Below are 26,498 nucleotides of genomic sequence, written 5' to 3' on the forward strand. Positions count from 1 at the left end.
GCTTTAACGGCTGAACCTGGCAGACAGAAACACATTACTGTAGCTAAGAATACACACTCTGTCTGCCTACTGACTTTCTCCCCAAGTTTCCCTCTAAGTTATATGGGTTTTCTCACTTCTATATTAACTGTCGGTACCATTGTTGCTGAGCCCAAGTGCAGCGCCGGCCTTAATAACCAGAAAGCTCACACCCCATGTGTTCTCTGTTTCCAGTAAAAAGCTCTAGTTCAACTCCAGTCTGCTAAGCCTTTGTCTGTACTCATGAGCTTCTGTTCATTTTCCTACAAGATCCTAAGAAGCATCACTTTTCCACATGTCCTTCATGCAGTTCTCACGCTTCCAGGTTGGAAAGATTTGGTTTCATTTCCGTCATGCTGCTGTTGGAGCATCTAGAACAGTGTGAGTCTAAGTCTGCAAAGTCCAGACCAAAACACTCGACACTCAGGCTGGAGTACTGATGAGGAAGGGCTGAGTTTGTTTTAGGTACCGCTGGTGTCACGCTTAAAGGACGGGCTGTCAATGATCAGAGACCAATGGACGCACTGGGATGACCTGGATATGGAAGTGTACGAGCAACAGGAAGACTAGTGAAATGCTAATCTAACAGGTGAGAGGACAGCTCTCATTTACTTTTCACTGAGATGAGTTAAATCTTTTATTAAAATTTCCTCACTTTCATCCTACTAGTGAAAATGCAGGTAGGTGTTGATCTGCGACTGTGTTCTTCATGACTTAGTGGCTCTGGGGTTGTGCAATAAGACAAATACCGACCATCTATGGGGAAATCCTTTCTATCCCGACAACAAAATAGAAAGATACAGTTCGTATCTTGGATTTCCTGATGTTTCAAAGTGGATAAGTTAGTTAAAGACAAAGAAATGGTACCAAGATCACCATCTATAAATGTGGTTAGTGTTAAATGGGAAGCAGATCTTTTAGTTATCAGGCTCCTCTCTTGTGGAACCAACTCCCAGCTTTAGTCCGTGAGGCAGACACCTTGTCTACTTTTAAGACTAGGCTTAAAACATTTTTATTTGATAGGGCTTATGGTTAAAATCTGATGTTTGCCTAGATCTGGACAAGTGGGGAATTAGAGGGAGGTGGAGTGTACAGTCGGTAAAGACGGCTCTCCCTTGCCCTGCCTCTAACATGCCTCCATCTAAAAGGCTAGGTTATCCAGAGTTATCTCTTTACAGGGTTTCCCTTACATAGGCGTAGCCGTGGCGGGCCGCCACGGCTGAAATCCCACCGCCACACTACAAGATCCCAAGTTTTTTTTTTTTTGCGCTGTTACCCGAAGAAGCAGCGGGAACTACTATGTTGTCGCTTGTGATCACAGTCGGCGGCAGCAAGGAGGAGCAGGCAGGGCAGGGTGAAGTTACTGCATAAGTTACCGAGTTTAAAATTAGAAAGGTAGCAGTGGATATAATGCTTTTTGGTTTACATGTTTCAGTAGCATTAAGATAAACGAGTGTTGACGATCTTGACAGGGTTTCCTCCAGTGCTTATTAGGCCAGGTTCTCCTCCCCCCACCAGGCTAAGCATCACTTATTCATGTAAAAAAAAAATTTCATGTCTGACTTTAACAACATCTAATACTGTATTACGGCGTGAGCGCAACAGCGACAACTTAAGATCGATGTGTGAGCAGCCTGAGAGGTTGAGTGTTTTCATCTGAACCCTTAAAACCTCCAGCAGGCTACGCTGCACTATTGACGTGTTAGCGCGCAGCGCTAACAACTTAGCGACGTGACATGTCTCGGAGAAAGCGTAAAAACACATTGGAGGCTTCTTCTGAAGCGGGAAAATAACACTTCTTCTTAAGTAGACCACGACGTCGCCTTGGCTCGTTCACGGCCGAGCCGGACTGAGCTCGATAACATTGACCCAGCACAGCCACTGGGTCGTTGGAGCTGCCCCGTGACTGCCTGATGGAAAACCAGCGGGTTTCATCAGACTCGTAAAGTTTCTTGTTTTTGCTGGGGAGCCCCTGTATTTTACTGCTCCCTCCTGCAGTCTTCTCCTATTAAAATTTTAAATGATTCTGTAAATTCCGTGTAGCAATAGAAAAAATCTCTGCCTCTGCAGTAAATGTAGTCTCCAAATAATAAATAAGAGGTGCATTTATCTGTGTACACTCGACTAATTTCTTCTACAATCTGCTCTTTAACTGTATTATTTCCTGCTATTTCAGCTGATAACTTTATTTTTTCTCTAAGTGTTTTTCTCCCCAGAAGAAGCTACAATGGTGTTCTGCTGAGCTGTGGTAGCCTCATGGAGGGGGCCATCGTCTTGAACACTGTTGCTAAACATTTAAACATTCTCCCTCTCCTGAAGATGACACTTTACTTTCTATGACATTGAATGTGCTACAACTAGTTTACCCGTTTAATTATAGATTCACTAGGATAAATACAATAAAGTTTATCTTTCACCAAATAGAATATTTACCAAGAAATCACAATGTAACCATAGAAACACCATGTGGTGGGTGTGTGTGTGTGTGTGTGTGTGTGTGTGTGTGTGTGTGTGTGTGTGTGTGTGTGTGTGTGTGTGTGTGTGTGTGTGTGTGTGTGTGTGTGTTTTCTGCTCTGCTCTGCTCTGCTCCGTCTTCTCCATCCCCAGTGTGTCATGGTGGATGGCTGCTTGTACTGAGCCAGGATCCTCTGGAGGTTTCTTCCCATTAATAGGGAGTTTTCCTCTCCACTGTCGCTGCATGCTTGCTTAGTATGAGGATTGCTGTAAAGTCACTGACACTAGTCAGTGACTCGATGCAATTAGCTGGGTTCCTTATATAGGAAACTTTGATTGGCTTAATGAATAGACCTGTATTGGAATGTTTATTATGTGAAGTGCCTTGAGACGACGCTTGTCGTGATTTGGCGCTATATAAATGGACTTGAAATAAACTTGAAACTTAAATGTGTAACTGACGTAGTGTGTGATGTCACAAACAGAGACTTTTCTAAACAGCTTGTTGCAGGCAGATAATTCCTAAAACCAGAGACGGTTTTGTTCATGTTTGGTTGGCAGCAGAGACCCAAGCGGCAGCACAAAGGCCGACTTTTACATAACGTAGTTCTTTTAAAGTCACTTTTCAGAGTATTTCTCTTATCCGATGGCACCAGCTAGCGGCTGGCAAGCATATCACACAAAGAGTCTGTCGCTCTGTTTGTTTAAGATGACGACTTCACTTTTCTTGTTTATAAATGTGCTTCTGTAGCCAACAAACAGCACCACCACAAGGACCAATTTGCCCCACCCCCCCATGAAAAGTGTCTGGGGGGGGGAACACTGTTGCCACGCAACGTCTGATTTAAAGAGGGACTGCACACAATCAGAAAATGTAACTCCACCCCTAGTCAACATTTGAAAAATGCCATGAAAGTGGGCGTGGCCAGGAGGCACATAGTGGCATGGCCAAGTGCAGGAATTTCCATCCTGGGAGGGGGGGGACACTGTACCGATGACGTGAAATTGTTCCAGCCCCAGCCAATCACGAGTTTAAAGTGCAGTAGCCGCAGTTCTGCCACAGGGGGCAGCACTAAGACATTTTTAGACCTAGATTCTAGATTTAATCAAGTTTACACAAACATGTCAAAAAATGCACAGAAACAGAAAGATTGCATTTGCAAAGACCCAATTATACAATTTATTAGCTAAAATATGTTATTTTGGGTTTTAGTTACTCTTTAAATACAACCCTGGTATTTTGGGACACTTAGATATGAATTAACTTCTTGAAAATGAACGCCCTGCTAAATATGTTTCATGTTAAATGATTGTACTGACGTTTTTCTAATCTGTACCTTGAAATGTAAATGAAAGAGAGGGAAAGCTTAGCGATACTAGCTCAGCACAAAGTCCTGAAGCTTGAACTCCATCAGACCAGCTCAACTATTTAGGACCTTCATCGTTTCTGAAGGGTACTTGTCGTTAAGACACAAAGCTAGTGGGAGTTGGTGAGATCACCATAAACAACAGGAGTATTTGTTAAAGCTCCTCAGCTACTTGTTAACATTTAGCCAAATGACATTCCTCATTTAAAGTCATCTAATCGTATCTTCCTGAGAGGGTCTGGAAGTGTGTAGCCACAGTGGATTAATGGCAAATCAGTCTTCATTCAAGGATAATAAATTATACATCTGAGTTTACAGGAGCTGCTTACGGAGCTAAAGCATCTTTACCTGAAGCATGAGGGCACGGACAACAGGTACGCAGTCCTAACACCATCAGAAATGATGCACAATGTAAACAAGGATATTAGGGCTGTCACGGAGGAAAAGCCTCAGAGACAGACTGACATCCTGCTACAGGTCCAGGGACACGATTGCTGAGGAGAGGAGAAAAGTCCTTTTCTCTGGCGAATCTCTTTTCTGGCTGTTAGCAGTATTTGGAAAAGGGATTTTCTGAAAAAGAAAGGCTAAGCACTCTCATCTGTGTGTGTGTGTGTGTGTGTGTGTGTGTGTGTGTGTGTGTGTGTGTAGGGGGGTCTTCTCAGCCAAAAGACTAGACTCACTCAGAGTTTAGCCTCAGAACAGCCACAAATAAAGAACGGTACAACAGGCTGATTATGAACAATGTTTCGTCCACCTTGACGGAGCATCGGGCCAGAAGGATGAAGTCAGAACCAAGTGGAACAGACACAGAACATCAGCACGTTGGGTCCAGGTCCAGGAAACTCCCTGGGCCTTAATCCCACCAATAACTTGTGGACAATCAAAAACCAAGAAATTCTGAGAAACTCCAAACAATGATGATGAAAAATGATCTCCATCATTCAGGATTTGGACCAGAGGTCAGCTTACATGTCAGGGTGAACGACAGAGGTCTAGGACCAACATTACAAATATTAACCATTTACATCAACTTCCTGTGATTCCAGTCGATAAAGACCTCCTGCATTGACACACACACACACACACACACACACACACACACACACACCAATAAACTACCTTCGATGTAAAGCATCAAGGACAGAAGTAAGTAAGTAAAAGTTTGTTTATGTAGCGCCTTTCACAGATATAAATCACAAAGTGCTGAAGGGAAATCAGAGCTGGATAACAGAATTCAGTTATATGTTGTTTTATTTAATAATTCATAGACAATAAAGTAATAGCTCAGTGGCCTAGTGGTAGAGTGTCCGTCCTGAGACTGGGAGATCAGGGTTCAATTCCTGGTCGGGTCATACCAAAGACTTAGAAAAAATGGGACCCAATGCCTCCTTGCTTGACACTCAGCATTATGGGGTTGGATTGGGGGGTTAAACCACCAAATGGCTCCCGAGCGCAGCTCACCGCTCCTCCAGGGGATGGGTCAAATACAGAGAACAAATTTCACACACACACAGGACCATTTGCTGCCTCCTCTCTAGATCCGCTCCGCCCCTGCAGGGACCATCTGCAGCCTCCTATCTAGATCTGCCCTTGCTGCCCCTTCTCTAGATCCGCTCCTGCTGGGACCATCTACTGGCCCCCTTCTAGATCAGCCCCTGCTGCCCTCTCTCTAGATATGTCCCAGAAGGGACCATCTGCTGCCTCCTCTCTAGATCCGCCCTTGCTGGGACCCCTCCTGCTGTCCCCTCTCTAGATCCGCCCTTGCTATGACCCCTGCTCCCTCTCTAGATTTGCCCCTGGTGGGTGGGACCCCCTGCTGCCCCCCCCCCCCCCCCCAATCCGTCCCTTCCTGGGACCCCCTGCTCCCCCTTCTCGAAATCCACCCCTGCTGTTAGATCCGCCCCTGCTGGGACCCCCTGCTGCCTCTCTCTAGATCAGCCCCTGCAGGACCAGTTCCAGCCCCAGTCTACCTCAGGAGGAGAGTCCAGACATAAATCACCTTCCAGCACTGATCAGGGAGGATGACCGTGTTGGATCAGCTCTGTAGAGTTAGAAAGCATCTTGGATGAAGCCAAGCGACCAGGTGCACCGACCGCGCTCCTCTTGAGCACAGGAAAAGTTTGAGCCTCCTCCAGCTCCATACAACACTCCCATCATCCTAAACGCTCAGGACCAGACAGCTGGCGGAACCTAACTCAGGGTGGTGAATGTAACAAAGTCCCCGTTGGGGACAGAGACAGAGCGGACTAGTGCAGTGCCCCCGGCGGGTGGACGGGAGCCAGGGTTAGCCTGCTTGATGACAGCCAACTTAGCTCCGCTAGCTTAGCTCTGGCGCAGGTTGGAAAGCGGCTCCCGCTCTGCGCGGTAACTTCCACAGCATGGGCCAAAGTCGGACCCGACACCGGACAGCCCACGGGCGTTTAGCCCCAGCAGCTAGCTTAACCAGAGCGTCACTCCACCCACCCGCCAACGGCCACAGCAATTTCAGAAGACATTTAGAACTGGAAAAAGGAGATGTCACCGGCTTCTCACCTGCACGCGCCGTCGCTCAGGTGCAGAGCCGCCGTGAGTGTCTGTTCAAAGTCTGTGATGCTGCGGTCAGACGGCAGGTCCAACAGGACTACAGTGGTGGACAGGCTGGGAGCTCAACTGTCCTACTGTACGGGACACGCTGCTGTCAGCCGGACAGCGCGACGCTTTGGCGACACCTGCAGGTCACTGACTGTACTGCAGCTCCAGGGCTCAGCCCAATGGCCCGAACCGGTGCTGAAGGATGCTGATCCAGATGTTTCTGCTCCATCTAGTTTGAGCTCGAGGTTTAGGAGGCTAAAGGTGTAGCATGAGGTTCCTAACCCTTGATCACAGAAAAGTTTACATTTCATTCTAACTGCTTAAGTAGATTTAAATGTGGCTTTGTATTAATGGATATATTTTCTTGTAGCTGGTGTCCTTAAAACATTTGTAATTTCTAAATTATGGTCATTATTTAAATTTTTATGACAAGCAGTATTAATAAATCCCATTAGCTTACAAGCTATTATTGATGGAAGAGACAGGTGGCTATGAAAGGCCTTACTTTAAGAAAAGCTCTTCCTCTTTCATGCTGTCACCAACATCTCCACATGGAAGACAAATGTCACAACATCTGAGAAAGGTGAGGGCTACAAGAAGATCAGCAGAACTTTACATATCAGTCAGAATACTGTAGCAAAAGTCACCCAACCATTTCAAAAAGACGGAAGTGCAACCATCTTAGAGACGTCCAGGCCATCCACGGAAGTTAACATCTGGACAGGAGCGTCTTCCGATGAGAAGGGCTGAAGAACATCACCATGCAAGTTCACTGCAGCTAAAGCAGTAGAAAGCCAGACTGGAGTGACCGTTTCCCGTGACACCATACAGCACACACCGCAGAGGAATGTCATGCATGGGTATCGTCCATGAAGGAAGCCTTCATAGATGTAATTTGTCACCAACTTGTTCATTCCATGCCTAGAAGACTTGTTGCCGTCCTTGAAATTCACAGTGGTCGTACTAAATACTAGAAGTAGTAGTTTTTGTTGAGGGGTGTTTTCATCTTTGCTTCAACCAGTTTTAGTAAAACTGAAGATTTTGTGATAATAATATGTTACATTAACTTTAATTTCATGTTATGAGTCAAACATGTGCTCAATAAAACCAGCCTAGTTAAACTCTGTTAATTGTTCTTTTGTTCCTTGAGCTTCTGATTAAATTCATACTTTTTAAAGGGGGTGTACTCATTTATGCTGAGCACTAGATGTTCACAGTCTTAAATCTTAGTACCTATACAGGAAAACGGCGTGAAAAAAACCTCAAACTTTATTTAAAAATGTGTCATACATATTACATAACAGTGCAGACTGAGTCCGCTGGTCTCCAGATGGATGCTGGAGCTACCTAGAACAGACCCCTTCATAGTAAAACCTGCTAGCATGCAGGTACATAATGCTGAACATTGGTGTGATTCTCATCCTCAATGACGTTTCCACACAATTCATCCAGAACACACACATGTGAACCCTCCAGCCATGCTGGCGACTTGCCTTAGAGCCAAAACAGGAAACTTGGAGTGAATGTTCTGCCACTGGAGCAGTGACCAACGTTGGTTTGCTATGGAAACCACACCAAGCAGGCCTGGCAGACACTGTAGGAAAGCCCCAAAGGGGAACTCTGGGCATGCAATCACAACCACTAGCCATCCCAACGTCGCTGCAAGCTGCCCCATCAGGACTAAATTAGGTGCATCTGGACGGTTTGGAACGAGACTCGGAGGCTGCTGGGACGTCAGCACACGGTGCTGATAAAGACCACGGTACAGGTGGGTTCAGCCCGATGGAAGAGTCGTCTCCATAGAAATCGCAATAACACAAAACCATCAGAAAAGTCTTAGGAAATGTGGGCAGACCCAGAACAGACTTCCAAATCTCTAGTGGCTGTTTTACATTCATAATGGAGACAAAGGGTTTCTTTTTCATTGAGCAGATCAAAAAATCTCTGCAGCTCTGTTACCAAACGAGGAACAAAGGCATTTCTGTAGGACCCAAACCCATCTGAGCTGGTTCTGCTTCTGTCGGACGGGCCTGTGGCAACAACGCTGCCTTGTGACGCAACTAGAAGGATGAATCAAAGACCCAATACAGAGGAAAATGTCAAAAACTATCCTGGCCCCGCAGTGCTGGGCTGGGCAGCAGCTCTTCATAGCCAGCAACAGTCCGCGTGTCTCAAGGCAGCGCCTCACCGCTCAGCTGAACAACAAGACTTCCACTGGTTTCTGATTGGACAAGCAGGACGCCGGTGTGTCTCCCTGCTGTGGTGGGCTTGAACTGGACGGGCAGCTTCACGTAATGCTGTGACCTAACAGAGGAGGCAGAAGAACAACAGCTAAGCATCTGTGTTTGGTCCTCAGAGGATGAAGCACACGCACGTCTGCTTCTGAAACGCTTGTGTGAAACATGCACTAGTTAACTGGTTACATGGATGTGGTTTCTGCAGGAGTCACCAGCATCTAGTTATGAGATTAAAACCCCCTTAAGACCCACTAAAGCCGGGAACCTCAACCCTTTGGGCCCCAGCACCCCCAGTTGAAGGACTTTATAGAGTTCAGCAGCAAAATTCATGTCCCAAACATAAATAATTGTTTACAAATGAAAGGAAATGACCTTTTTTATAAAAATCACAATGTGCTTCACAAGAACAAAAATATTTACTTTCATTTTTATTATTAAAAATAAGGTTAAATCAGGAATAAAACTAAATGTTTGAATGCTGGATAGCTTAAACTGTTAGCTGAATCAGCTTAATAGCTGAACTGAAGCTGAAAGTAAGCAAAACTGCTTCCGTATGTTTTTTGGCATTTAACTACTTCCACAATTCTTCAACTATTTACACAATTTTGGTATCAAAACGTACAGCTCATGCCAGCAATGACTTTTGGTATTAAAATATTTTATACTTTGAGATATTCAGCATTTTTTGTGATTTTTGGTCCCATTGAAATGAATGGGATTGCTCAATTTTCAGCTAAATCCCATCACTTTTTTGAACTCTTACGCTTATAGGTTAACTTTAACCTAGAGACTTCATTCAAGTTTCAACAAACTCACAAGACTTTCAGCTATTAATAGTTAAAAAAATCTTTTTGATAACTATTAGTTTTTCTAAAATCACAGGTAGAAGTTGAGGTACGTCTTGAGATTTTCAGAAAAAAAAAAAATCACAAAAATTATAATGGACAGAGATAGGAGCAATGACCATCCTTTGCTCCATTTCTGGCATTCTCCTGAGAAAACCGTAAGTCCGATTAAAATGAGACGCACGCTGGCTTGCAGATAACGGATATATCTTCGTTTTGAGCTATAAATCATGAATGTACTCCAAATATTGTGGTCGTTTTGTTAATTTCTTTGACAATATTCAAAATAAAAAAATAATGTCTCTCACCACTCTAAACTGAAAATTCCACACCAACTTTTGACCTTCACATTTTCTGGAAACAACTCTTTGCAACACCCAGACCGTTTGGAGTACCGAAACAAATTATATCTCAAAAAGTAGGAATTTTTGTCAGCTTTTCAGAATGGGTTTCATTTTGTCCTTAGGTGTTACATTTCTTTTTCTACAGCTTCAGAAGGAGGAGAGACCCTGATTCTGTCCCATTGAAACCCATGTTAAAGGAACAGAGATTTTCTCCTCCCATCGGCTTCAGACAGCTAAAATGTTCTCGTCATAGCTTCTAGACAATTCATGGTAGGTACATAAAAATTCACACAGATGACCATCAAAGCCTTCTGCCGCTCAAGCGTTTTGAATTTTTCCAATAGGTGCAGCAGTTTTTGAATGGCGATGAGACGTTTCAGAGGTCTGAAATGACATCTGAGCAGCTGAGCTCTGTTAAATGCATGATATATGAAATCTTGAAACAAAAATTTCCACCGACCACATCTTTTATAGTACACTAATGATTTTCTCAAACTTGGTAGGTTTTTTTGACAGCTTCAAAGGTGCTGTCTTCAGTTTTGCTACATTTTTGTGCTACAATCTCCAGAAGGACGACTGTGCCAGCTTTAATCCATTTAAACCCCTTTAAAAAAGGCACCTGTGGCTGACAGACAGCTGAAATGTTCTCCTCATATCTTCAAGAACATTTGTGGTAGGCACACAAGACTCCACACACATGACCACCAAAGCCTTCTGCCGCCCAAGCTTTTTGAATTTTTCAAATCTGTGCAGTACTTTTTGAATGGTGATGAGAAGTTTGACAGGTCCAATTTCACTTTTGAAGGACAGATTTAGAGGCTTCTCTCATTAACAGTACAGCTGCAGGCCTCCAACAGCCAGGGGAAAAGGCGGGAAAACAGTGCTGCTCTCTGATTGGTTGAGAGTGTTCAACCATTTTCTGTCCAAGCAGGATCGAGCACCCACACATATGATACATCAAATCGACCAGCTTGATCTCAGGAATCTTGTATTAAATTGTAACACAAGTGCATAAGAATATCCCCAAACAAGTCTCATTGAAATGAATGTGAAAAGCCTAATATTGAGCCTATAACATGCTGCTGTTTCTTATCTTTCTGAGCTCTATACACTTAAAACTAGCAGCATAGCTGACATTTTAACACTAATCAGAAGGCAGGAACCGCCCCCTCCTCCTTCGCTGCTCTCTCATTGGCTGAGAGTTTTCAATCGTCTTCTGCCTAAAAGGAAATATGCGCCCACACATATGATACATCAATTCAACCTGCTTGGTCCTAGGAGTTTTGTATTAACTTGATATTGTGCTCTGCGTTACCATGGCAACATGCTTAGCAACAACATTTAACAACATTTTAGACATAACTGTATAAACATACTTTAATATAGAAATGGTATTCATGTGACATTGTACATTGCTTTATTAAAGCAGACTCCTGTCATCTGTTACCATGGCAACACAAGGAACTACAAATCACTTCAACCAAGTCTCATAGGAATGAATATAAAAAGCTGAATATTGAGCCAATAACAGACTCCTGTTTTTGATCTTTTTGAACTATCTGTACTTAAAACTAGAAACAAGTTAAATTTGACCTTCAGAAAGTGGGAAAGTGCCCCGCTCCCTCCCAGCTCCCTGATGGTTAAGAGAGGTCAATGCTTTACAGCATTCTAACAATTACACACCCACACATGAGACATCAAATCGATCAGCTTGGCCTAAGGAATCCATCCATTCACATATAAATCCATACATGCTTCTATTCATCCATCCATCCATCCATCCATCCATCCATCCATCCATCCATCCAATAAACCATCTAACATCCATCCAACAATCCATTCTGTCATTTCATTCATCCAACCATTTATCCATCACATATCAAGTCCTGAACATATGTTAATCTATCAGTTTCAGATATCACCAAATGTTTCTAAATTCACAGTCAGCCAATTGTAAAAATGTACCCATTAAACTATTCTCATTCAAATGCCAGCTGTTTAACATTTCAAATTTCGAGTTTTTAATCAATGTTCAAAGATAAAAAGTTTTCTGCTGTTTAGCATTTTTGTCCATTCTTCACCTATATTCTGAGCTTTATTACATTTGTTGGTATTTTTGCTTCTAAATCTATAAATACATTCAGCTCATTTTGATAGTTTAGCTTAGTTTCAGCTTCACTTCAGCTATTCAGCAGCTTCAGCAATCAGTTTCTGAATTCAGGATATAATGCTAATTTCACAGATCAGCTAAATGTAAAAATTAAACTGTTAAACTAGTCCTGCTGAAATAACAAGTGTTTGGAAATTTTAGCTGTGGAAATTTTAGCTGTCCAGATTTCTATACAATGTTCACAGATGTCAGTTTTGCTATTTAGGATTATTTTTCTCTATTCTTCACTTACTTTTTGTGATTTATTTGCTTGTTGGTGCTTTTTGCTTTCACATATTTCACTACATTCAGCTCATTTGGACAGTTTTACTTACTTTCAGCTTCAGTTCAGCTACTAAAATGATTCAGCTAACAGTTTAAGATACCCAGCATTCAAACAGCATTTCTGCAAGAAATGCAATTTATCTGGTTATTTTAGAAGTGTATCTGGCGCTCACATGTCTGCTGGAAAAAACTCTGGCCCTTAGTTGAGGACCCCTGGTCTAAGTCGACCACCATCAGCCTGATGAGGGACCGCGGGCGTGTTTTTGATTATTTAATAATATTCTGATAAATGTCTAGACTTCAGCGAATATTTGACATTTATTCATATAAAACACACTATTGTGTTACACACACACACACACAAACAGAAGCAGAAAATGAATGGACAAGATTTATAAATGTAGCTGATAATAGGTTATTGATGCTTTTCTATTGGACAGAAATAAGAGTTGAGCTGTAATTAAAGGGACTGTATCGTGAAAAATCCACTTCAGGGTTTCCCTTACATAGGCGTAGCCATGGCGGGCCGCCACGGCTGAAATCCCACCGCCACGCCTACAAGATCCCAAGTGTTTTTTTTTTTTGCGCTGTTTCCCGAAGAGGCAGCGGGAACTACTATGTTGTCGCTTGTGATCACAGTCGGCGGGCAGCAAGGAGGAGCAGGCAGGGCAAGGTGAAGTTACAGCATAAGTTACTGAGTTTAAAATTAGAAAGGTAGCAGTGGATATAATGCTTTTTGGTTTACATGTTTCAATAGCATTAAGATAAACGAGTGTTGACAATCTTGACAGGGTTTCTTCCCATGCTTATTAGGCCAAGTTCTCCTCCCCTCACCAGGCTAAGCATCACTTATTCATGTAAAATTTATTTTTTCATGTCTGATTTTAACAACATCTAATACTGTATTATGGCGTGAGCGCAACAGCGACAACTTAAGGAGTGTGTGAGCAGCCTGAGAGGTCGAGTGTTTCATCTGAACCCTTAAAACCTCCAGCAGGCTACGCTGCACTATTGACGTGTTAGCGCTCGGCGCCAACAACTTAGCGATGTGACACGTCTCGGAGAAAGCGTAAAAACACGTTGGAAGCTTCTTCTGAAGCGGGAAAATAACACCTCTTCTTAAGCAGAGCAGGATGTCGCTTCGGCTCGTTCACGGCCGAGCTGGTGTCGGTACAAGATCTGCTCGGGTGCAAGATCGGCTCGGGGTCCGTCGACTGCCGATGACGTCAAAGTAGTTGATTGGCTGAACATGAACCTTACGGAATTACGTAATCATGTTACGTTGTTATCACGTTACGTTGGTCTAGGCAAATCTTTCTGTTGGAAAGATGGACAACTTTTACAAAGAAATCCATCATTACCTCTTTGAAAATACACTTTTAGCATAGAGCTGCATGTATATTAGGGCAGAATGATTACTGCATGTGCAATTAAATTGCGAGGTGACAAAAGGAGATTTTCTAATCGCAAAGGCTGCAATTTGGCAGCGAGTGGTTAGCGCAATGCTAATATACGTGGAAAAACCCATAGGAATGCTAATGCTAATATCACCGATTACATTCTTACAAATTATGAATTAGAAGCGTGCCAAATGATTACATTTGGAGTCTAATAGAAAGTAAAACTACCATCAATCAAATAAGTACAGACAGGTATTTTAGTAAAGCCAGAAAACTTTTAACTCCAGAGTTTTGGCTATAGCAGCTATGAGCGTAACTGAACTACGCATTGACAAGACGTCAAAACTAAACACAAAATACTTCAATAAACGGGACACACTTCTTTCCTGCAAATACAATTTCACAGGTGTTGCTAATACCTATGATCCTTCAAGGGATGTGCTCAAAGAGGAGGTCAACATTATGAATACAATAGTGTTTTATTTTACAAACACCATTATGAACACAAACTTACGTCTTAAGAAACATTTTTATAACGAAACTGCTAAATTCTTTCCAACAGTATAGATGTGCAGTGTATTTTGTCCGAGTGGGTTTGCCATACTTTGACGTCATCGGCAGTCGAAGGACCCCAAGCCGATCTTGCACCAGAGCAGATCTTGTACAGACACCGGACTGAGCTCGATAACATTGACCCAGCACAGCCACTGGGTCGTTGGAGCTGCCCCGTGACTGCCTGATGGAAAACCAGTGGGTTTCATCAGACTCGTGAAGTTTCTTGTTTTTGCTGGGGACCCACTGTATTTTACCGCCCCCTCCTGCAGTCTTCCCCTATTAAAATTTAAAATGATTCTGTAAATTCTGTGTATCAATAGAAACAATCTCTGCCTCTGCCAGCTGCAGTAAATGTAATTTCCAAATAATAAGAGGTGCATTCATCTGTGTATCTCCTTTGACCCACATTAGTGATGTTTTCAGCACCAGAACAGTGAAGCAAAGAAACAGATTCCTGAGTTTGTTAGTAATTTTATTTATTAGGTGCATCTAGCCTGTTCTATTTTTCTCTGAAATGAGATCAAATCAGTGGTTCTATGGGTTGTCTCCACTCTGCACTAGAAATTTTACTTTGCTTAGAGACTTGTCATAATTCGCACTCTGCTCAGGTGCAGCTCCAGATGGGCCTACTAAGCTTTTGCAAACTGCTGGATGGAACAGGTTTGCATCATCATGCCCCGCTCCTCCCCTTCCAGGTAGTTTCAAATCCAGATCCTCCTCCCAGAGCCAATGATAACACTAACACCACATATGGGCCTGTGGGTACTCTGAAAGGTTTAAAATCACGTGATACAGTTCCTTTAGAGACAATAGATCTTTTTAACCATTTCTCAGTAAGGAAACTAGTTTTGGTTGTCCGAAAAATTACATCACCACCTAATATGCACAATTACCAGCGTGCGCGTGCGTGAGTTTGAAGGAAACAGAGGAATTGAGGAACAAAGCTTCACCCTAAACATACTTAAGGTGAAAATTTTCTGCGTTTAAATTTTTTTTTATGTTTTCATTATTTTTGCATCCTAACCCGTTTACAAGCCAGAGTGGGCCAAAGTCATCTGCTTAGCAGGACTGACCCTGATCCTAGGAAACCCAGGTGAGATCTGCAGAAACCCAGTAGAAGCCACAACATGCTGAGAACAACAAGACTATCACGTCCACATGGCACCCTGGAGCTCCACGTGACATCATGATGATGCAACGTTCATCTGTAGTGATGAAAGCAAAAAGTGCCACACATGTTCCTCTGTTTTAACTCTTAGTGCTACGATAACACAATCCCATCCCGCTGTACCTGGCCGTCCTTTAGACCTCAGGTGTGTTAAAGCAGCAGGACCTCCACAGTGAGCAGTCAAGATGAGAAAACCCCTCGTTAGCTTGACTATGCACCAAGTCCTACCATATACTTTTATCAGACGTAATAAGTGCACGAAGGAGAGGTACACAGTAAAATGTTGAAGGAAGAGCTTCTCACCTCAGGGAATATTCCAGATGCTTCATGTGGAAGGGCTCCATGGGTTTTACAAATTTCAGCTGCAATTCCATTAGAGAAGCCACACATCAGATTTCAAATCCATGCAGGGCAAAGAGCAGAGGTTGTTACATCACTCATTCAGCATAAGCACGTCCAGTTAGTCAGGAAACTAGTTAGTCACTTTCTACATCAATAACCGTCTGGCTGAGAATGAAAGCAGACACCATGTTTCTTTTTGTGATTAGCAGGGAAAACAAGCGACTTGTTTCTTTGCTCACCTCGTGCGTGTCAGAGGAGTTGTTGCGTACGTTGACCTTCAGAGTGCTGGACTCGCCCACATGCGTGTCTGGGAAGGTGTACAGATCCTGGGGGGAATACACACCCCTCCGCACAGCCTCCTCCTGGCTGAGATGAACACACAGCCAGCTCGGGTATCATTCAAATGGACCCACGTGTCTCACCAAGAAAGCAGCTCAATGCTGGCGGGGCTAACTAGCACACTCACGAGTAGCTGGACCCACCTGGTTCTGGGTGCTGAAGAGTCAGCCCTCTTCCTGCTCTTAGCCGTGGTTTCTGTCCTCACCAGGGAACAGTCTCCTTCCTGGGGTCCTTCCAAAGGTCCAGACCTTAATCCCTTCACAACATTCAAGGCTGACTGTTAACAAAATAACTTACTTTTCTTTTTACCAGGTTTCAAATGAAAACAAAAGCCTCAGCATCGATGCTAGTGAATGTGTGTGTGAAGTCACGTTAATTAGATCTGTCACAACACCGCACACTAAAGCCTGCAGACGCGTATCAGCAGCATGGATCTCCCTCCCATCCACAACCCACTTATCACATCTGTCACTTGTCAGCAACAAGAGGAAGTACTAACACACACACGCACACGCACACACACACGCACACACACACACACACACACACACACACACGACAGCTGATTAAACATTTGTGTTTGACGGTATTTGAGTGTTTGACATCAGAATCGACTCAGCTTCAGAGGGAGGCGAGGCCCGTCACCTTGATTTAAAATATTTTCAGGATTTCTATCAAAATTCAGCCTCATGACCTCAGAGGTCAAATCCTGCAGGTAACTGCACCTGGTTTGTGTTTTTCCCGATCAGTTTTTACCTTCTTCTCCACCAAACAAAAGTCATCGTTCTCCCACTGCAACATGATAAGGTGCATGAATACATAACATAACAACGCACAAGAACAGCGGCTAACAGATGTTTTATGCGTCAATTCTGCACAAAAGAGAAAACCTTTTCTTTTCCATAGCTGAGCTGTAGACCAAAGAAGTCTCTGTATTTAACAATAAAACTCTGCTTCCTGAGAGCAAGCCCTCTGGTCGGTACTTAGTCTGTAAACAACCACCTCCACAAACACACGATAGGGAGACGGATTCTTCAGCTGCATCTTCACTATAAAATAAAAGTATTATTCTGTCTTCTTCCACCAATCTGAACTATAAACGGTGTCCTGAGGCCAAGTGTCAAAGACAATCTGATCAGCACCAGAAATGTTCCTGCCTCTTGGGTTCCACAATACTACAGAAAACAGATCAAGCGCGATCATAAACGGGGAGAGTTCGCTTCAGGTCTGGACTTGATGCAAAAGAAAACAGAAACAGAGTAACAGACACCACAAAAAACAACTAAAGAGGGCAGGATCTGGATGCAGACATCCTCAGGTCTTTCAGAGAGCCTCTCTACGTGGTATGGCAGCTACACTGGGACAAAATAAGGATGTAGTGGGAAGGCCTGTGCAACCTGCCCACTGAACCACTGTGTGTAGCTTACCAACACCTGGGGCACACTCAGATACAGGAAAAGAGCCACCTGGAAACACACCCTTCCTCTAGTAGGAAGTGCAGAATCCAATTCTTCACAAATCAGTTCTCACCGTGCCAGAGAGCTGGAAGCGGATCCTGGTCTTCTGCTGAGGATCAGACACAGGATGGCACTCCAAGTCCCAGAACTGGACATAAGTGCCTCTCTCTCTGGGGAGGAAGGTCACAGGAACCTGAAGAAAATACGCATTAAAAAAAAAGAAATAATCACTTAAGCCAACTACATGAAAGCCTGAGAAAAACTGTCCCGAAAGCAAATCATTGGAGAACATTTAAATCACTGATATTTTATGTTTAAAGGATCTAGACAAATGTGTTCGTTCCAGAACCAAAAGCAGAATTCACTGCTAAATGTCAAGTCAATCTGCCATTTATTCATTCTGAGGTTCTGTTGTGTCCGACCATCTTCTTCCGCTTAGCCGGAGTCGGGTCGCGGGGGCAGCAGCCTAAGTCGAGAGGCCCAGACTTCCCTCTACCTAGCTACATGGGCCAGCTCTTCCGGGGGAACCCCAAGGCGTTCCCTGGCCTGCTTAGCAAGGTGAGGTCTAGCTGGGCCAGGCACCTTGCTTACAAGGACACCGTCCTTCCTTGGTCAAAGAAAATGGTTAAATGGAACAGACTTGCGGTCATGTAACTTCACGTGACATGAGAGATAACGTTATATTTTATACGTACACGTTTCAATATAAATATACAACGAGACTTTTACTTTTAGAATTGTGTATATATGGGTTAAATTAAATATGTAGGCGGGTTACTACCCGCTAGCCACCGAAGCTGCAACTACTATGCAACTAATCAATCATAGATAACTACTTTGGATTTAAAAAAAACATTTTGGATATCAGCCCGATAGCTACAATTAGTTGACTTACATTTAAACTTGAAATTTGCCCTCAAAGTAGCTGCCAGCTGCTGATCCGCCATCCTTTAGCAAATACTGCACCGCATTCTGGGAAATTTTTGGCCAAAACTAGGCTACAAGACACCTCCCGTGCATCCTTGCTCAGCTAGCTAAACGGCTAACAAACAGAACAGGCACCTCGGTAGAACATGAACATTGGAACACGCCTTGGAGATTCCTGATAACGTAGGCAACCGGGGCGAGACCAAGACATCAAGGCGAGGTTCCTTGACATAAAAAAAAACCACCCATAGTTCTTACGTGTTCCAGGTCTCTCTTTAGGTCTCCTCTCGGTTGGACGTGCCAGGAAAGCCTCGCCAGGGAGGCGGGCCCGAGCCACCTCAACTGGCTCCTCTCGATGTGGAGGAGCAGCGGGTCTACTCCGAGCCCCTCTAGGATGCCCGAGCTTCTCACCCCATCTCTAAGGGAGAGCCCTGCCACCCTACGAAGAAAACTTATTTTGGCCGCTTGTATCTGTGATCTCGTTCTTTTGGTCACTACCCAAAGCTCGTGACCATTGGTGAGGGTAGGAACGTGGATAGATCAGTAAATCGAGAGCTTTGCCTTCTGGCTCAGCTCTCTCTTCACCACAACAGACCTGTACAACGCTCGCATCACTGCAGACAGAGTACCAATCCACCTATCGAGCTCACGCTCCATCTTTCCCTCACTTGTGAACAAGACCCAGAGATACTTAAACTCCTCCACTTGGGGCAGGTCCTCATCCCTGACCTGGAGAAGGCATTCTTCTTCTTACTGATTCAACACTACGTTCTCAGATTTAGAGGAGCAGATTCTCATCCCAGCTGTTTCACACTCGGCTGCAACCCGCTCCAGTGAGAGCTGGAGATCACGTTTTGATGAAGCCAACAGGACCACATCATCTGAAAAAAGCAGAGACCTGATCCTCAGTCCACCAAAACAGATCCCCTCAACACCTTGGCTGCTCCTAGAAATCCTGTCCATAAAGGTTATGAACAGAATTGGTGACAAAGGGCAGTGTAACGTGAGGAAATATGGGTTTTCTGTCACAAAGGTGGTGTTGGACTCAGCTGGGTCGCTGAGAACTTTCACCCACAGATTAAGACCTGAACGCCAGCGAGTCTGGGAGGAAACCATAACATCTGCCACCTGCAGCGTCCAGAAGACGTGTTTCCATGAGTTGTACCCAGAGCAAGTCAAAACATAAAGTTAAAACTTCCTTTTCTTGTTTTGAATGTTAAAAGTTTAATCATCATTTTGCTCATTATAAATGTGTTTAATCAAATGAATGATTCTTATGCTTTGGGTAATTATAAGAGATTAATGAATCCACACTTAATTAGATAATGTTTGAGGATGTTTGTTATCGACCTTCACACACACTCAAGCACACAAACACTCACACACACCCACACACAGATTCTCACAGTAAACTCCAAACACATTTGCTGATGCACACGTTTGCTTTGAGAAGAGGAAGCTTTTGGTAAGTTTCAGGCCCTGTCCACACGTAGCCGGGGATCTGCCAAAACGTAGATATTTTCCTACGTTTTGGCCTGTCATCCACACGAAAACGGATCTTTTTAAAAACTCCGGCCAAAGTGAAGATCTGCGTTTTCTCCGTTTTGGGTGTCTGCGTGTGGACTGACAAAACCGGAGTTTTAAGGTCCGCAACGTCACTTTCCGCGACAAAAAAATGCTGACATCACGTGTGCGACCTGTGTTTACACTAGCCGACAGCATGGAAGCCTTCAGAGCTGCGCTCGCTTTATCAATTGTCCAAGCGCTTTTTGCTTGTTTGTTTTTGCAAGCGGAATTACTGCTCCTTGCAGAAGACCACAGACGAAGGACGAGGTTAAGAACGGGGGAAGTACTGCCCCCTACAGGTCTGGCATGTCCTTAACAACGTATTTATCCAGGTACGTGTGGACAGAGTTTCTTTTTAAAACGAGGTGGTGTGGATGCAAGTTTTTGGAGGGGCGGATATTCGTTTTAAAAAAAAACCGGCTACGTGTGGACTAGGCCTCAGTCTTGATTTCAGTTCGTGCTTGACAACGAAAGAGAGAGGACCTGAATAAACGCTAAAAGGGGGGAGCCGGTTGGCTCGTTTCCCCCCCCCCCCCCCCTCTCACGCTGTTCCTGTTAGCCAGACAGGACAGCTGAATCGCAACTTCTAACGCAGACTCATACAGAGTCTTTGATTTCTGAGTGAATTAACTTAAGAAAGCACATCGACAAAACGCTTAACCATCAACGTGTACCGAGGGCAACTCTGGACCGGTTCCGTTCGACACCTACGTCTCCCCTGTCAGCCGCTGGTGTCATCTGGATGAACCACCACCATCCTCCACGGCCCGAATCCGAAAGAGGGTCCACAAGAGTTCGGTGAGACAGAGCACGGTGTTTAGCATTTGATGCAGTTCTCTGATAAGACCTAAGTTTATCCAAACCATCACTTCACTCAGACACCTGTTTCTTCCTGAAGCAAAATCAGACTCACACACGCATTCATATCACAACATTCTCAATCTTCATAAATTCACCACAAGGTCTATTTGATCATATCAACTGTTAAAGATTGTCCCACAAGTTGCCAATGTTGATTGTTATTCCCATGTTTGTCAATTTCAAAATCATTAGTCTAGTTTGAAGAATTAAAACTTTTAATTCCCAAACTTGTTTGTTCATTGAACTGAAACACAGAAACACAGATATTATCGTCAGTTTATCGATGAAAACAACCTTTGAGTCTTCTTAACAATATAAAATTTGGTTATTGATTTATTAAAAATTAATATTCTGAATTAATACGTAGCATGGTTCCTCTTTCATAAAAGAGCATAAAACCACAACGCAACAATATGGCTGAGCAAGCCAGTTTCTCCTACAGCAGCCTTGGTGGAGTCCAACTCACTGGGAACGAGCTCGACTTACTGCCGGCAATGTGGACCAAGCTCTGACACCAGTCATACAGGGACCTAACAGCCCGTATCAGAGGGCCTGGTACTCCATACTCCCGGAGTATCCCCCACAGGATCCCCCGAGGGATGCGGTCAAATGCCTTCTCCAAAACCACAAAACACATGTAGACTGGTTGGGCAAATTCCCACGCGCCCTCCAGGATCCCCCTAAGGGTATAGAGCTGGTCCAGTGTTCCACGGCCTGGAGGAAAACCACATTGCTCCTCCTGAATCTGAGGTTCAACAATCCAACGGACCCTCCTCTCTGGGCGGATCTCATCCACCCCCAGAGCCTTACCAACAAGGAGCTTTTGGGCAACTTCAGTGACCTTGGCCCCCGAGCTTGGGAGAGTCTAATACAAAGTCCCAAGACTTTGCTTCCTCACTGGAAGACGTGCCGGTGGGTTTGAGGAGGTCTTTGAAGTATTCTGATCCACAACGTCCCGAGCAGAGGTCAGCAGCACACCATCCCCACTGTAAACAGTGTTGGTGGCGCACTGCTTTCCCCTCCCAAGGCACTGGATGGTGGGCCAGGATCTCCTCGAAGCGTTGTGGAAGTGTTGCTCCATGGTCTCACGAAACTCCTCCCACACCCAGGTTGTTGCCTCTGGGGTCCCACAGGACAAAAAGACCTGATAGGACTCTTTCTTCAGCTCGACAGAATTCCTAATCGTCTGTGTCCATCAGCGGATTCAGGGGTTGCTGCCACGACAGGCAGCGACAACCCTGCAGCCACAGCTCTGGTACGCCGCCTCAAAAATGGGAGAAGGAAACATGGCCCATTCGGACTCATCAAGCTGCAGCCTAAGGTATCCTGGTGCCAAGAGCAAACATGGACACCTTTATGTTTGAACATGGGTGTTCATTATGGACCATCCATGACGAGCACGGAAGTCCAATAACAAGAAACCGCTCAGATTCTGATCAGGGGGGCCGTTCCTCCCCACCACACCTCTCCAGGTCTCACTGTCGTTGCCCACATCAGCCTCAAATTCCCCCAGCAGAACGAGGGAGTCACCGGAAGGAGCTCTCTCCAGCACCCCCTTCAAGGTCTACAAAAAGGGTGGGTAATCTGTAGTTTGGTGCATACGCACAGACCACAGTTAGGACTCGTCCCCCTACACGTAGGCGAGGGAGGCTACAGGGGAAAACCCCAACGAACAGGCACCAAGATGGGGGGCAACTAGTATGCCCACCCCAGCTTGGCACCTCTCAGTGGGAGCAACTCCAGAGTAGAAGCGTGTCCAACCCCTCTCAAAGCAACTGGTTCCAGAGCCAGAGCCATGCGTTGAGGTGAGTCCAACTACATCTAGTCGGAGACTCTCAACCTCGTTTATCAACTCAGGCTCCTTCCCCACCAGAGCGGTGACATCCCACGTGCCAAGAGCCAGCTTCCATAGCTGAGGATCAGACCGCCAAGGTCTCCCACCCTCTGCTACCACCCGTCACACCCGTTCTGTTGTGTGTGAAACTATTCTGAAAACCCATCATCTACACTCCTCCAGCTCAAAGGGAATGCTTAACAGAATTGTGTTTGCAAATGTCAAAGCAGAAAAAAGACCCAATAACACTTCACACACAGCTGTAAAAATCTAAATCCCTGGAATGACGAGCTTGCGCTAAAACAGGTGTGGTGAAGCAAGCGCCTACCTGCATCTTCTGGTTGGCGCCCAGAGTTCCAGACACTCTGGAACATCTGAAAGCCGTGTAGGTGGCTCGGTAAACATCTTCAGTGTCATCAACTCCCTGAGAAAAGAGGAGGAACCACAGCTTGAGCTCGTACACAACTACAGAATAACTAGAGCGAGGGTTTACTTTTACAACACTAACTATCAGCACAACGCTGTTTCACTAACACACAGCCAGGTCTGATCACCTAATTTTAAAGGAAAACGAAAATAATCCTAAATTATCCCATTAAACAGAGAAACATTGAATGAAAACACGAATGTTTTTCTTGTTTCAGCTTCAGGATTTAACGGTGGTTAGGTCACATTACACTAATTCAGACAGCACAAAGATGGTAAACACGTGTTCACTAGGAGCGGTTTTAAGGAGGCCAAAGAGAAACTAAAACTAATCACCTTGACATATGGAGGAGCAAACGACGACAGGTACCACCTCACCTCCACTTCTCCGTTCTGCACCTCCAGCTGGGCCTCTGAAGAACAACAGAGTTTTAACCACCAACAGGTCTCAGCTGTCATCCCTGCAGCCATCCTGAGTTATTAAACGCCTGACTGTGTCGTCTACGGTTCTGACATTAGCTTTCGCCCGTTTGTAATCCTTCAGGTTTGCAGACTGCAGCCGTCCAGTGATGGCCGGCGTTCTCCTACCTGATGTTTCTCCTGAAGGGGTTGTGGGAAAAGTGACGGTCTTGTTGCCGATTTCCACCTGAAATGGCTGTGGAGTAAACGAGGGCTGGCTGCTAATCCTGGCCACGGGCAGCACAGGTGTAGCAGCCTGAGGAGACAGGGCCATCAGAGCTGGATCTGTCGGGGCCGCAGACACGTCCAGAGCCAGGTCCCGCCGTATCTGGACCTTAATCAACTAGACCAGAGTCACAGGAAAAAGGCACTTCACTACACTGTACCATGTCTTTAATCGCTGCACATTGTGAGGAAGCTCACTAGACCAACCGCTTAAACCAGCGTCTCTCCGGTTTTGACTGTTGGAAACTAGAAACTCAAAATGCTGAGAAAATACAAAATCTTCAAGTGGAATCAGACTGAAATTATCTACGAGGAGACCACAATGAGCAAATGACAGCTACTGCACAAATTTTCCCATTTTACTTTCATTCCACCTGTAATTTGGTCTCAAAAAAAACAAAAGCCAACTGAGATGCAACAGAGTAGGGATCCAGAAAGGTACTCGGCACCTGAACGAGCCTGCAGCACTTTCCAGCAGAGATGAAACCCTGAAACTCAAATGGAGAAGCCTTCCAAACATTCGGAGATGTTGTGGGAACTTCCTGGTAAACGCTGATGGCCACATGTCACACACAGTCTTTAGTATTGCTGGTAAGACGTTCCTGCTTGTTTGATGCAGTCATTGCAGCTCATGTGAAACACGCGATTAAAAAGGAGCACAGCAGATACACGTACCTTCTGCTGACCATCACACTGGAGATACATCTGTCCACTCCAGGGCAGCGGGGTGCTTCTGCTGGCCAGTGAAGGGTTGGGGCTGATCAAGATCTGCAGGTGGCTCCTGGTTTTTCAAAAAGAAAGGAAAATTACACCCATGGAACAAATCCCTGCCTTAAAGGCTGATTTCCACCTGTCGCCACTGGCTGGTTGATGGTAAAAGTCTTCAGAAACACACAGACAGACCGACCAACGCTAACCTGAACACATCAGTGACATCAAAAACAAATAAAGCACAGGGGACTTCTACAGACGTGCGTTTATTCTTACTGAGGCTCGATACGTCCATGCTGTGGCGTGACGGTGAGACAGTGAGCCGGCCAGGACAAATCAAAGTTCAGCTCTCTGGAAGAATTGTTTTGAATCTGGACCTGGCTGGTGCTGGATGGCCCGTCTAAAAACAAACACAGCTACACTCACAATCTAAAGTGACCAAAGGCAGACTTCAGAGTGACTGAACTCACTGATGGTGGGAGCTGCGAGGACCAGCTGCTGTGGGTGGATGGTCCAGGACTCGGACTGGGTAACCTGCGAAGGAGAGGAGATGCTTCAGATCTGCACATTTGTGCAGGAGCAGAGAGAAATGGATGCATCCGTGGACCAGCTTCCGTGATCAGTGAAAGAGTGGTTCGGGTACCTCTGAGGAAGGTTCTGAGACTCTCAGAGCCGGACCCTGTGGACCTCTCACGGGCAGCACATCCAGAGACACACTGCCATTTGGTAACACACTGGGAAATATCAAGAGCAGGTTGTGTTCAGTAACACAAAGAGGGATCTATAAAAGGTAGTGTGCTACCACAACGGTTGTATGTAGAATGGCTGCTGGTGCATTTACAGTGAGCTGCTGGTATCTGATGGGTGATGGGACCCTTCAGCCTCCGAGTCGTGCCCAACAGCGGGCAGCAGCAGCTTGCTGCTCTGCTCCTCATCACAGCTGGTGCTCTTCTGTCCCAGTAGGGAGACCAACACCTTACTCATGCTGCTGTAGAAGATGTGGGCCTCGTTCGGCCGTAGGGGCAAGTCATTGTCTGCAGAGAGGTCAGGTGTCCAGAAACACACCAGGTGAAGGACATGAACACATACATAACTGAAGGAAGCAACAGAATAACCTGAACAGAAGATGAACAAGGACACCAGACTGTTCATGAGCCTCCTTTAGACAGATTTAGATTTTCATATGAAAATGGAATCTGACCCTCTTTGATGATTTCCTCTCCCAGGAACTTTTCGTAGAACTTGATGATTTTCAGCAGACTGTTCTCAGACAGGGCTTTCTGTGCAGCTTCGGGTTTACTCTGAAGCAGCCTGTGCGCACACGCACACACACCCACGCACCCACCACACCCACACACCCACACACACACACACACCCACACACAAGCTCTGAGAGGGGATGGAGTGTAATTATGTTGTCTGAGGGTTGGCCAGGTTGATTCCCAGACCTGTTGACCTTTATATAACCCTCAGGCGTCGTCATTAACATTTATCTCTGATAACTTCTTCATCTGCCCATTGCTCTGCTACGTTGCTGCAATCAAAGATCCTCTTGGTAAATTTTGGAAATCATATTTAATTTTTGAATAGATGGATTAAAAATTCCTACCCTCTTTAGATACTAGGGACAAAACCAGGTGTAACGACTAATGGCCAACCCTTTTTAATGCTTCACACTACAGTCATTCACCCAGTCACATTCTGATGGTGGTACATAGCCACAGCAGCCCTGGGGCAGACAGCCAGCCTTAAGCCCTCTGGATGAGTAAGAGGAGATGTGTTTTTACTGACATGAAAGTGTGCATGCAGCCTAGTGAGCTCAGTAAAAAGAACAGCCCCATGCTTCCTTATGGGAAGGATTAGTTCTCTGTGTAGAACTAAACCGAGCACGAGTCTGGCAGGCCAGGCAACTGTAACGGAGGAACAGCTGATTTTAGTGGGGAACAATAAAAATGGCG

At 45.0% G+C, this 26,498-nt stretch overlaps 1 protein-coding gene across 6 annotated transcripts in view; it reads right to left on the reverse strand.

Moving 5' to 3' along the window:
- Positions 1 to 8,425: 8,425 nt before the first annotated feature.
- cep192 (centrosomal protein 192) overlaps positions 8,426 to 26,498 on the reverse strand; it is a 56,084-nt gene continuing 38,011 nt past the window's right edge. For 5 of the 6 annotated variants that reach the window (XM_015949351.3, XM_015949350.3, XM_015949347.3 and 2 more), the window contains exons 39-52: positions 25,742 to 25,851; positions 25,382 to 25,574; positions 25,184 to 25,274; positions 25,011 to 25,074; positions 24,817 to 24,940; positions 24,505 to 24,610; positions 23,734 to 23,947; positions 23,482 to 23,558; positions 23,048 to 23,143; positions 17,605 to 17,724; positions 16,218 to 16,330; positions 15,975 to 16,101; positions 15,697 to 15,755; positions 8,426 to 8,714 (exon numbers count right to left, since the gene is read on the reverse strand). In XM_015949351.3, the coding sequence (XP_015804837.1) occupies positions 8,582 to 8,714; positions 15,697 to 15,755; positions 15,975 to 16,101; positions 16,218 to 16,330; positions 17,605 to 17,724; positions 23,048 to 23,143; positions 23,482 to 23,558; positions 23,734 to 23,947; positions 24,505 to 24,610; positions 24,817 to 24,940; positions 25,011 to 25,074; positions 25,184 to 25,274; positions 25,382 to 25,574; positions 25,742 to 25,851 (1,627 nt within the window). In that variant the 3' untranslated portion in view covers positions 8,426 to 8,581. The remainder of the gene's footprint in view (positions 8,715 to 15,696; positions 15,756 to 15,974; positions 16,102 to 16,217; positions 16,331 to 17,604; positions 17,725 to 23,047; positions 23,144 to 23,481; positions 23,559 to 23,733; positions 23,948 to 24,504; positions 24,611 to 24,816; positions 24,941 to 25,010; positions 25,075 to 25,183; positions 25,275 to 25,381; positions 25,575 to 25,741; positions 25,852 to 26,498) is intronic. The other variant, XM_015949352.3, reaches the window with a different exon arrangement.

The sequence above is a fragment of the Nothobranchius furzeri genome, chromosome 5 (assembly GCF_043380555.1).
Source record: "Nothobranchius furzeri strain GRZ-AD chromosome 5, NfurGRZ-RIMD1, whole genome shotgun sequence".
Classification (NCBI taxonomy): domain Eukaryota; kingdom Metazoa; phylum Chordata; class Actinopteri; order Cyprinodontiformes; family Nothobranchiidae; genus Nothobranchius; species Nothobranchius furzeri.